The sequence below is a fragment of the Malurus melanocephalus genome, unplaced genomic scaffold (genome assembly GCF_030028575.1).
Source record: "Malurus melanocephalus ecotype Western Australia unplaced genomic scaffold, MMel_1.1 scaffold_104, whole genome shotgun sequence".
In the NCBI taxonomy this organism is placed as follows: Eukaryota; Metazoa; Chordata; class Aves; order Passeriformes; family Maluridae; genus Malurus; species Malurus melanocephalus.
Genome location: NW_026623336.1, coordinates 434,699 through 447,488, shown reverse-complemented (window position 1 = coordinate 447,488; position 12,790 = coordinate 434,699). Strand labels below are relative to the sequence as shown.

At 39.7% G+C, this 12,790-nt stretch overlaps 1 protein-coding gene across 2 annotated transcripts in view; it reads right to left on the bottom strand.

The window, feature by feature from the left end:
* The window catches only part of AGO2 (argonaute RISC catalytic component 2), a 44,421-nt gene that overhangs the window by 5,001 nt on the left and 26,630 nt on the right, over positions 1 to 12,790 (bottom strand). Inside the window, exons 4-14 of one of the 2 annotated variants that reach the window (XM_057369161.1) lie at positions 12,440 to 12,624; positions 11,039 to 11,175; positions 10,784 to 10,918; positions 9,583 to 9,670; positions 8,754 to 8,901; positions 8,443 to 8,562; positions 8,190 to 8,312; positions 6,397 to 6,530; positions 3,969 to 4,153; positions 1,958 to 2,117; positions 323 to 413 (exon numbers count right to left, since the gene is read on the bottom strand). In XM_057369161.1, coding sequence (XP_057225144.1) covers positions 323 to 413; positions 1,958 to 2,117; positions 3,969 to 4,153; positions 6,397 to 6,530; positions 8,190 to 8,312; positions 8,443 to 8,562; positions 8,754 to 8,901; positions 9,583 to 9,670; positions 10,784 to 10,918; positions 11,039 to 11,175; positions 12,440 to 12,624 — 1,506 coding nt within the window. The remainder of the gene's footprint in view (positions 1 to 322; positions 414 to 1,957; positions 2,118 to 3,968; positions 4,154 to 6,396; positions 6,531 to 8,189; positions 8,313 to 8,442; positions 8,563 to 8,753; positions 8,902 to 9,582; positions 9,671 to 10,783; positions 10,919 to 11,038; positions 11,176 to 12,439; positions 12,625 to 12,790) is intronic. The other variant, XM_057369162.1, reaches the window with a different exon arrangement.

Genomic DNA, 12,790 nt, shown 5'->3' with positions numbered 1-12,790 from the left:
TTCTGAACATTTCTAACTGCTGAAGAAGCAGATTCAAACATGCATCAGCTCATTACAGGCTGCTGATAAATATCAGCTCCCAGAAAAGCTCCTCTGTGTATCAGCAGTTCAGGCATTTTACAAGCTAATACACACATTTAAGTAATTAGCGTCAGAGCAAGCTCTCTAAAGTTTCATTAAATTCCTGCAGAAAAATAATTTATAATGCTATAATTAGGCAATCAGAAGCAATGGACCACGAAAGGATTGAAAGCAATAAAATGCATTAGAGCTGAGCAGCAGGAGGGAGCTGGGGGTGAAGACCAAGACACAATTTACTCACTGCAGCAATGGAGGGCTTCTTCCCATCCCCAGCTGGTGGGTGAGTTACATCTGCACCAAGGAATATGACAGGCTGCTGGAATACTGGGGGTCTGGCAGAGAGAATGGAAATTTGTAAAAGCAGTACGATTCATGYTTAATAAAGCACATTAAAACTCAAATAAACACAATTCTGTACTCCTGCAGTGAATTCATCAACAAATGGCACTTGACCAGAGCTGGTCACTTGTCCTGTGGCAGTAAGCAAAAATCCTGATTAAGGTTCTCATGCTAAATACTGAGGCAGATTTTTAAAGCATAGCCAATTCTTGCTCTTAATTAAAAATTACTTTAAAAAAACCTACATCTAGGTTTTTTTTTAACTTGAAGAATTGCAGTTTTTATTAATTGGACCGTGGCAAGGAGTAAAAGTTGATCCCTTAGTACCAAATGGCATMTGAGAAAATTAAAGGACTGTGCACAAATTCAGATGCTATGAATAATATTTTTCTGAATAAAAACCAATCTTGGTAAGGAAGTACAAAAATTGTAGGTATCAAAGTTATTATTTTCAAAGTAGCTTTTTTAAAAAACTGTGCTTGAAAGTTTTAAACTAATCTTTAGGTTAAGGTATTAAACCACCATACCAAGAGAWGAACACCAAAGCACTAAACACAAGTTTTAAACTTCAACTCTATTCCTTATTAAAACACTTTCAAAGTAGTGATTTGGAGGAAGAGGGGCAATCTTTTCCATTCTAGGAACCTACCTTTCTTGACAGACATCTGTCTCTTAAACCAGGACAGTTTTTGTGCCCAATCTGGGACCTGAGGGCATCRAGAGGAAAGGGTGCAAAAGGAACAACAGTGCCTGGGTACCCTATTTTTGTGTCCTGGATATGGAAACCTCGTTAARCAGCACCCTGTGGTGTATTTGGGTGGCACATGGCTGTGGCTACATCTTTCCCATTTGCAGCTCCTTATCTAAACATGGGTTCCGTGACAAAGGCTGCTGTGGCTGTTAWCCAGTTTGCACAACGGGTCAATAAGGTGAGGAATTCATGGATTATAAACTTCCTCTGGCATATGGGCACGTGGCTATATGACTACCACAGCCTAAGTTCATGTCTTTGGGGTTTCATTAATAACAGTGCCCGTTGTGAGGAAGCAATACAGGGGGGAGTTCTTCCCCAATCCTTCACCCATTTCTTTGGGTCTACCCCAAACAGCTTTTGAAGGATTCAAATCTTCTCWAGATGAGAGCACAGTCCATGGCTCAATGCAGGCTCACATCTCCACTGTGGCTAAGTCTCAGAGGGAAGAATTCTGACMAAAAGAAAAGGCACCACTGATCTAGATGGTCTCTATTTGCTTTTGAAAAATCAGGGCAAGTAGAATAGATTTTTCATTCCAGTGACAGCTGTGTACTTCAATCATAAAAACAATACTTTTATTATAAATTTAAACAGAAACAAGTATTCCTCTCATGTCTTCATAACCTAACTTTTGCAGGATTATTTGAAGCCAAAAGAGAGTTTGCCTGAAGAGTCACTTAAGCTACAGYGCTACGGCTGCAGATAAAAGCTCCCAGTTATCTCAGCGTGACGCACGATCTCTTTGCAGTACAAGAACCTCTTCCCCTTTGAAAGATGAYTTACCTTCCCTGTGGCAGTAGGATGTTATTTACGCCTCCTAATTTGACATTTATTTTTAAGCAAAGGTTGGACAGAGTTTGTGGTGTTGTTCTTTGGACGTTTTTCATCTGCACGCACTGAGTGGCCATTCCCAGCACTGTGTCACCGACGCGCTTCACCTCCGCTGCGCAACGGAGAAAAACCAAAAGAAAAATTACAAATTGCAAATCCAACAATGTAAGAGATTTCMATTCAGTGCTAAYTAACTAAACTTGGAGTTTTWGCAAAGTGGTGCTCAAGCCTACAGRRACACAATGAAATCTACCCACCAAACCCAACCCAGCCTCYAGAACCTMCCCCAGTTCTGAACTGGAACCTAACTGGGTCCTAAATGCAATAACTAAAGGCACTGCTGGCTTTGATTAACTAAGATTTTTTTWAAATYCACWGTTATTTTAGAATTCTAGCATTATAGCAYCAGCTTTGGCTAATGATATTGGTAATGTGGAWAATATTTYGATGATRAGCAMKTGTTTTATTATTAAACACTGGACTAGTAACACAAACCAAACAGTAAAATGCTGACTAATACCCAGCCAAGCAGTTTATCAGTTCATCCCTCCAGGTWTATCACCTGCATAGAAAAGTGGCCTATTTAGCAGACAATGGTACCTAAAAACTCCAAGAAACTCATTAAGTACTGTACAGTTCCAAAGGTTAAATCAAATCCTATTGTTAAAAACAAAAATGAGACTTGAGGGTTTTCAGAGAGCCACATAGCCTTAAACTCAGGGGAAAAAAATTCGGCTCCAAGACTGGCTCAGAGAAGATGTAACCCCCTCTTTGGCAACAGGAGAAGGAAAGAGCAGGGTGGGAAGAAAAGACAAGGCTGTGGGTATAGGAAGTGCAGGGTATGGAAGAGCGTAGGGAGAAAATAAGGAGAGATGATTAGAGGGGGCAGAAATAACTGTAATTAAAGATAATGACAAGGAAAGAAGATGAGAGCGGTACCACATCCTTTCAGTGGTTAAGTAGAGGAAAAGAATTCCCTTTTAATGCCAAACAGGAATAGTAAAAATGTCATTTTGCACCGAATTTCTATTGTACAAATTAGAGATGAGCCACTTGCTTTGCAMGGCTGAATTAAACAGGGAAGAAAAAGGTATTATTTCCTTAAGGTTCCTTGYTTAATCTCTTTTCATCTTGTATGAGATAATATTAAAGTTAGAAAATTATTTTGTGCTATATTAAATTGGTGAGAGATGAAATAAAACAAATCTGCAGTTAGCTAGGTAGATCTGATCCATCAGAGAAGGGTCTATGTAGCCATGGAAGAAAAAAGGTAAGTGAAAAAAGGAGGGAAGAAGGACAGGAAAACAAGCAGTTCTGCCTATAGGAAGAGCTGTTAAAACCAAAATGCATGGTTTATGTAAAACATATTAAAAATCGATGTGTGTGTGCTATGTAAAATGCACTAATTGTCACCCTGTTTCTAAAAAAGTTTGGTTTGCTGAATTTTCACTTTCTATGCAGCTGCATCCTCATAACCTGAGTCAAAAAATTGAAATAATAAGAAAAAAGGGAAGAAATCTTCTCCTTCACGCAAACTTTTTTGCCAAAGGTAGATTGTGTGAGTAAGAAAAGATGTTCTAAAAGCCACAGAGCTCTTGAAGTCATTATTTCTTCAGTCACTCCAAATTTTCAGCAAGTAAGTTTYATAAAGTATTTTTTAATCCATTGCCTATCAATGTCAAGTCTCACCAAAGCCCTGGGCTGGCTTTCTCACAACCTGAACTTCAAACGCATTTAGCAGGAATAATAGGGAAAAGCTAATTAAAAGCATAGAATAAATTAYGAAAATGATTAGTTCTTAACATAAAACATCATACAGCACAAGAAAAATAATAAAATTCATTTACAGCCCAGYCCCTAACTGGAATTTATAGAGTTAAACCAGCATTAAACCTCTCTCCTTTGGATAGTTCACCAAAACCACACAAAACTGTTCTGAAATGCACCATTTCCACTCACTGACCATAGACTGGTGTTTTTCCTGGCAAAATGACCACAACAAGCTGCAGCCCAGTGTAAGTGTTCTTGAGGTGTCTGAACATGGGCTCAACGCTGTCGGCTCCCTGGGCATATTTACAAAAGCAGGGCTGCCCCTGGATTGGCATTCCAGCATCCCTGGAAATCTTGCGCAGCTGTTCTGTGAAGGACCTGAGGAATGCAAATAAATACACTTCATTATCAGGTAGTAAAAAGCCATCCTGAGTTTTGATCTTATTTTGAGTGGAACAATCCTATTAAACTCACAGAGTTGCACTATCCAAAAACCCCAAGTGCATCTTTAATTGACAGTGCCTGTGTAGTCATGGAAGGAAAGATGCAGTGTAAAAATTACATGACTGATAAAAAAATCTCATTTCTAAAGTAAATTACACCTTATTCCTATGTGAAATACAGAATAAAATATTTTCTGCAAAAAGACTCCAACAATGACARTTTGGGATAGTCTGCTCTTTCATGTGTTACCACTACAGAAAGGGCTGGAGTTCTTCCCTTTCTTCTTCATGAGAAAAGCCAACAAGTTACCAGCAACTGTCTCACTGAATTGCTGTAACATCAATAATAATGTACAATCTCCTAGATACCAAAGTGAATCCTGGAGGTGAAGCCAAACCTTCTCCTAGGATGATGCAAAATAAATCACCCTTTGATGGAAGTGGTCAGATATGAAGACAAACCGATTTCTTCAGAGGCTCCCCTCTGTGAGCCTTTTTAGCTCACTGAAAAAAGCCAYTCTTTATTAAGTTGAAGTGGGTGTCCCCAAAGGTAGCTAAAAGGTTGCACATCTTCACCCCAGGGTGCCAGGGTGCCATAAGCTCAGAGGGCGTGAAGCTTTCCTTTCTCCCAAACCCACTGTTAACAGCCTGTGAGCTTCTCACAGCAGCCTGAGGACCCTCATAGAAAATGGGTATTTCCTCTGGAAAAAACAGCAGTCCCTATAGCAGAGTGAGTGGCAGAACACGTCCCCATCCCTGCAAGTGTTCAAAGGCCAGGTTGGATSAGGCCTGGAGCAATCTGGTCTAGTGGAAGGGTCCCTGCCCATGGCAGAGGAGTTGGAACGAGATGATCTTTAAGGGCCCTTCCAACCCAAACCTTCTATGATTTTAACATTCAAGTCTAAAACAGTTCAGGGTTTGAGCTTTAAAAGTCCATTTGGAAGTATGCTAAGAGGAAAGGTTCTCTGTCTGTTCCCAAATGGTAAAGCAAGATGATTTTGAAGACTTTTGGGGAATTTGAAGGTGTTTACTGTGATGAATCACCAGCATTTGAGTTCCAACTCGCTCAACAAGATGTAACATGAGACCACCAGATGGAACAGGATGCAGACATTTTCCTGGCATGAAGCAATGTCTTTTCATGGTAAGCACAAACTCATTCTAAGCCATTCAAAAAATTTTATTTTGGCTCATTGTCTTGAAGACTTCTGCCTGTTTCTCAAAACTGAATAATTTGGCTTACACAGCCATTCCCACTACAAGAACAGCATGGAAGGGAAAATTCTCTGGCAGCCCAGAGAGAACAAGTCCCTCCCCACCTCACACAATGGGCAATAAAAAGAAGATTCCCAACTGTTTGCTCATCAGTTGTTAGGGAAAAATTCCCAAGCTGTTTGGTAAATCATCTGCAGGAGCACTGCTATGGCGATGCCTCTGGTGTGAGCAATCCCTGCCCCACATTCACCTCCCAAAGAGCAGCAGAGTCACCTGCCAGGGCAGCTCCAGAGGCTGAGCCTGTCTGTGCATGAAGGAGAGCAGCTGCATGTGAGAGAGAGAATCACACCTTGATTTGGGCCTGCACAACTGTCCCTGAGCTAGGAATGGCAGCTGTCACTTTGACTGAAGTCTTTGTACAATCACATCCTATCCAAAGATAAATCAAATCTGAAAGTTTCATTCAAGCACTCGAAAGAACAACAAGTCCTTCTCATCAGGCAAATACAGCAACTTGCACATTCAGGAACACTGAAGGGGCAAATGATTTAGACAAAAATTTTCCTTTTAAAGAAATGCTGCATGAATAAATCTACTCCACATAACCAAGAAAGGAACCTAARAGCACACAGCATGCTAGCTCTCACTCTTGAGAAACCCTTAGTGATAAACATCTGTCATTTCATCATTTCAGTTATCTCAAACTCTGTCCTAAGGCYTCACTGGTCAGAAATCATGAGCATATATGAGCCAAAGAGCATAAAGGGCTTTTAAGTCTGAGCTGGAGGATATCCTGATGCCTGCATTGAAATCACACTGGCATCATTCAAAACACAGAGACTGAAGATGTATTGCCAYATGTTAAACAATTTTGTCATGAATATGTTCTTAATAAATAAGTGAAATCATGAGATTTGCATCCATAATAAATGATAAAATCACCATCTTACAAAACACACTTACTTAAGATGAACTTCAGTGCACTGGCGCTGGGGAGCAAAGCAGGCAATTGCCCAAACCTTGATTTCAATTCCAGTGTGAAACTGTTTATTCCTCATGTCCCAGACACCTTGAACTGGTGTAGCAATTGCTTTATTCTGGAAGTGAAAGGTAAAAATTAAACATTAATGTAAAACTTGAYTCATGCTAAACAAAAATTAGCTTTGCTCCTACTTCCCTCCAACTGGCAGGCGATTTATACTCAGGTCGTTCTCTCCCCTGCACAAACATCCATCCTATCTTGTARCAATCATTGTATCAGTGTAGCAAGACAGCTTGTTAGCCAGGTGAAAAATACAGCTCACATTGCTCATTTTTATTGCCTTTGGTTGTATTTATCAGCAGCAAATAGAAATTATATATGGAGAGTAAGATTTATGCTTGGTATGGAACATTAACAAGAATTTACATTTCTATAGTGACTTTACAACCCTTCAGTGGACTTTCCAAGAGGGGTTAAATTTAAGTACTGTGAGTATTTTACAAATCACTAAGTAGAGGCAAATAGTGGTTCAGTGTCACTCACACAGCTCCAGAAAAAAATGTGAACAAGCTGACAAAAAGTGATCAGTCATTCAACTTGGACCTGCCCAACACTTTTGTTTCTCCCATCAAGATATTACTGGGATGGATTATCTAGAGAACAAGGGATGTTACAAAGCAGCTAAACTAWTTTTGGTGATGTTAATTACCTTAATAAATACTGACATGTTTGAGACAATCACGCAACAGATAAAACCTATGGGAATTTTTCAGGACACACACATGAAACTGATAATGGATTTTGCAGAATTGTGTGTGCTGAAGGCAGTACCTCCCACACTAGGACTTTCCAACATTTATCTGGCATGAAGTGCCCCCATCCTGCTAGTGCCAGGAGAGTTCATGAAAGCACTCAGGATCAGGCAGATGGTTGGGCTAACTTAACCTGCCAGTGAAGGAAGGTTTGAGCTAATTAATTTGTCAGAGTTGTCTGAAGAACTTTAGGCAGAAGGCTCAAAACCTTCTCCCACTGTTTGTGGAGGTACCAGTCTGTTGTGCACAGGGACAGAATTATATTCAGCTGGCAATGCATGATCTGAAGAGGTTCATCAAAAACCTCCACAAATGAAGTTATCCCAGCTATCAAAGCTTTCATCTTTCATAAAACAAGCACCAGCATGTAAATGACAGAAAAGCCTATTTCTGAAGCTTTTTTGAAAGACATCACAGTAAAAGATACTGTCAGAAAGGCCTGAAAAGCCATTGTAAAATAAAAACCTGTGAGTAAATATTCCAACAGTAAGAGATGGCTCTGGAGAAAGACAGGCTGATAGAGATGGTAGCTTAAGATAGTTGCTCAAAACACAGTTGCTCCACCAGAATATTGAAAACCAACCAGAAATTCAGGAATATTTCAGCGTATTTTCAAATATATACAGGGATAATTGAAGCTGTCTCTGCTCTTCTCCATGCATATTGATTTGAACCACTATTTGCAGGCTGCTTCTCACAACCCACAATAAAAGAGTGTTTGAAGGGGAAAAAGGCATTTTTAACCCAGCTTTACTTTTTGAAATAAAGCAGCAATTGAGGGAGATGCAAAATGGCCAATACATTTAAGGACTTGAAGAATCTAAATGTAAAGTCTGACYATTATACCTATGACAGCTCTCTCACTGCACACAACACAATTAATTTAAAATAACCACAATACAGAGGCTTCCCCAGCTGGTGCTGGAAGCCATCACAGACTGTACAGGATCCACTGGACATACCCTGCCACCGTAGAGGATTGAGGGAGGCTGMAGGACTCTGCCAGTCACATCTGTCATTTCATCCTTGACCATTATCCCAAACTCTCGGACATAAGGGTCGGTGTTAAAACTCGCACTCCGCATCTGAAATAATAAAAATATATAAAACCAAGCTCAGAACCTCTGTACAGTACATGAACACATCAATACCTGCTATGGGAGAGCAAAACTAAGCCCATCCCTACACCTGACTCATGTTTGACAAAACWCTCACCAATTTGCTGATCTCTTCTTGACGGTCTGGGGCTGATCTGGCAGTGGCTCGAATCATAGTGGAAGTTTGATTGTCAGTGAGTTTCTTTATGCATCTTTGTCCTGCCACTATGTTGCACACCTGAAATATTCCCMCAGAAAGGAAATTAAACACAGTCCAACTGTTTCTTGGCTCGTGGCTTTTTTTCACTGCTGCACTACTGAATTTCTCAAAATTTGGCTGCTCCAAAACCATTTTGCCAAAATTTGAACCCTATTCCTTCTGATCCCCTCCCCCAGCCCCAAAATACAGAATTCTTTGTGTTTACTTGCCTCCAGAGGAAGGTATGTGTGTTTCTGCTCCTGTCCAACTTGTAAACATGGAAGGTGAGGGTAACGTAAAACTAATTTATGCCTGTCCTTAAAATACTGAGCTACAGTGCATTCAACTGTTTGTCCATTCTCCTGCTGAAGTGGAAATCTGTTGGAAAGCAAATATAAAAAGAAGCAATTACTTCATGCAAAATACCTGCTCACAGATTCCCAATAAACTTCTTGGCACAAATTAGGCTTATTGAAAGAGGATGAAACAAAACCCAATTAAATACCAAATTCAGATCCTAATCATTTATCTTCTTGTAAAAAAGTTGGTATCAGTTTTGTTCCTTATATTACTTCCTTAAAAATGGGAATCAATGCCTCCTGTTTCAAGTAACCTGCAAATCTCTGGCTGGTAATTAAAAAGAAACACTTKTTTTCCAGAGGGAAAATAGATTGCCAATAAACAAGATTGGGAAGCTGATCCCAATYGGCACTACTGTTCTACTAAACAGTTGTGAGGAACATTAGACTACAAATAGCACATCCTGTTCTTCCAATTTTAAAATAATTGCATAAATTAAAAAAAAAACCAACAAACAACCAAAAAACCCTCCCAGATCTAAACCAAAGCAATTGGTTCAAATGCCACAATACTCATTATAGTATAAAATGAGAACAACAAGAAGAGCAAAATTGGGAAAATACTCTGAGGTATATTTAAAGGTTTTAATCAAAGAAAGCATCATTTTTCAAGACAAATTTTCCCAGGTCATTAAGAAAGGCAAGGTACTTGTCCAGCCTGAGATCAAACATATGTTTAAAAAGCAGGAAAATATTTTACGTTTGGTGGCTTGCTGGTCGTCTGGTGACATTGCACACTCTGTACTTCCTTTTCATTTGTCCACAGTGTGTTATCTCCACCTTCAGACCTAAAAATTGGAAAGCACAAATCATTATTTCTCCAAAATCAAGGTGTCAAMCCCAACTTAAACACTGCAGTAAAGCCAATCATTATCGAGCCCCAAAGGGTAACCCAGACACAACTCCAAAAGCAATTTAGTCTTAAAATTCAAAACTCCTGAGCTTCAGCCAAAGTTCAGCACAGAATTTCAGAGAAAAGCTGAAATCCCAAAGCCCCCAGAGCTCACAGCTGACRCAGAGCACATTCTGCAAATTCCAGYYCTGTACCTCTTAGGAAACCYTGGATGGGGAAAGGACAAAAAGGGCACACAAGCTCCTTGAAACAAAACCCCTTGTTTATACTTTCTGTCTAAACACATGGTGTCTGTAAGACCTCCAATTCCTGCAAACGAGCCTGAGCTAATGAATTGGGGGTGTGGGTGGAGTGGAATCCCCAAACAGCCTCTCTAGGAGCTCATGGGAATGAGGCCACAGTGAAGCAATCCCGTGCCTGATTATTTGTTCAAAACATTTCCAACCAATGCAAACTCAGGAATTATTTTTATTCTCCTTGCTAACTTCTAATTGGGCAAAGATAATTTTGTTGACATTTTTTTGGAAACATGAGAGGAAGATACAGGATGGACTTATGGAGTTTGTTTTGCTTTTATAACTTGCTTGCTTTCTACAAAGGGTATCAGGAAGGAATCTCCATTTTGCAGAAGAAGCCTTCAGTGAACAAAACCARCAAGATTTCTTCCCCCTGTTCATTTTTATTCAGGCACTACACACCAGAATAACTGTAATTTACAGTCTGCCAAAGTACGCAAAAAAACACATTGCTAGATTATTAGTAAAATCTGAAATATGAAAATCCTGACACCAGTAATTGGAAAAWAATAGGATTGGGTAATTAAAAAAACATGAAATCACAGTCTTTGAAAACATTTAGAAATCATCAAATTAGGAACTAATAAAATATYTTTGTCTTGGAAGTGGGATTGGCACTATGGATTGGTTTCAAAAGTAAAAAATATTAAATATTTGTCTCCCAATAAGGCAACTTCTGTAGAAAATATTCAAAACATGCAGCAGTAACATATCAGCTTGAATAAAGCAGCTTTAGAGCATTAATTTATTACCTTTTATTTCTTTGGTAAACTTTACCCTTTGGGAATCCGTCAGAGGTTTTTGTTGTTCTTCAATACTTTTAAAGTCCAGAACTTCACAGACAAACTCAATGACTGGCTGTGCTTTGTAAAATGCAGTTGCAGACACTGCAGATAAAAACATTAATGGTGCGTGAGGAAATTCTTACAAAATCCAACAGTGGAATGAAACTTTTGTCCTTCCATTAATGAGAAACAAGAAGTAAGAAAATATTTTCCAGTACCTACCATCAATATTTAACATCATTTTCCATAATGAAGGTCTGACTGACTGATGGAAGCCAAACCAAACCTCTCTGCCACCACCCAAAGGATTTGAGCACCCTTCTGATGCTGTAAAGAAAGATCTCCCCACAGGAGTATACCTGCAAGAAAGCAAATAAACTCACATTAGAAAACTATAGCAAAAACTGCAATAAAGCCACAACTAATGCAAATTSCTTTCCACAAAAGCACAGAAATGTCAATGTTTCAAATTACCAATAATCTGAGACTCCTGGCAGGGCTCAGGTAACACCTCTCAAAATCCAGCTTGTTACAGTAAGAAATGGGCTACTACACACGTTGTAATTTATTTTCAGTATACTCCTTAATACATCCACTAATTCCAACAAAAAACATTAATAACCTTTTATTTGCATTCTATTGAAATTTCAGCTGTGCTTCCTTAACAATTAAACAGCTCTGCTATTAAAACACCAATGTCATTATCTCTCCCCACACTCTGAATTAYAGGCATTATATGTGGGTAAACAAGTGATCTAACAAATATTTCTGATCCATCTCACACCTTGGTAATTTAAGTACAGCACACCTAATAGCAAACTAATCTTATTCAGAGCCAACACGTTCCTCTGAACAAAGACATCTGACAGTCTGGGCTGTTAAACCAGATTAAAGTAATTTTATCTTTTTTTTTTTTATCCTTAATTTGAGGATAAAGTCAACATACTATAARGCTATTTAAAGTCATTTACATAAATTTAGCTCATATTACCTCTTTAGCTGTTTGAAATGGGAAAGTTCAGCCCTACTATATTTTGTTCTTTCTAATTTAATGTAATTTGCACAGAGGTCTTAAGTGAGTTGTTTCATGGCAGCWGAATTAAGCCCAGTATCTCTTGGGYGTGACTGAAAATGYAGTAGATTCCCCTTAGAAAACAAAACAAATAATTTTTAAGTTTTCCTTTTCAGTCAAAATACCCACACGAGGTAACATTAATGGCCCCCTAGCACTGTAAGATGTGGACAAAATTGGCAATATACATCTGTCCAAGGACACACAGAACAGGGTAAAAAGCTGTCTTAAAACCATCCTTCYTCATCTACCAACCTCCAAGTGGTTSCCACTCAGTGAGAGCTTCCTTCTCCAAGGCTACAGAGGGAAGAGGGAGATGGCAGGGCCCCCTGACCTGAGAGAACACAAACCTGGAGCAAGTCTGAAAACCTCAGGGTGAAGGGTCTCATGTCCAGGCTGGAGGCTCCGAATTTCACTGGGATGAGCAGGAAARCATCAGAGCTGAGCCTGCCACTGCCACACAGCCACAAGTGCTGTGGGAGCACATCCTACCCAAAGAGCTTCCAAAGCATTCAGATGACACTTAAAGCACTTCAAAGTGTTCCCCTCACCTCATGGAAGGCAAATGCCTCATCACCACATCCAGAGCCTGGATGGTCTCAAACGGGACACTCGGCAAACGGCCAGAAAGAGCATCGTGTAACGCCTGCAAGCTCACACACGACATCCACTTGATAGCCACCTTGAATATTCTGTCCTTTCCTTCTCCTGGCAGCGTGACCTCCAGCTCCACCTGCAACAATGCCAAACAACAAACCAAGATGATTCTTTCCATTGAAAAATGGGAAAATGGAAAGGGCTCGGAAGGGACGATGGATTCCTCCAAACAGAGGTATGAAGTGGGGGAGGAGACAAAATGCAATGATGAAGCAACAGCACGTTAGGCACGGCCTCTTTTTACA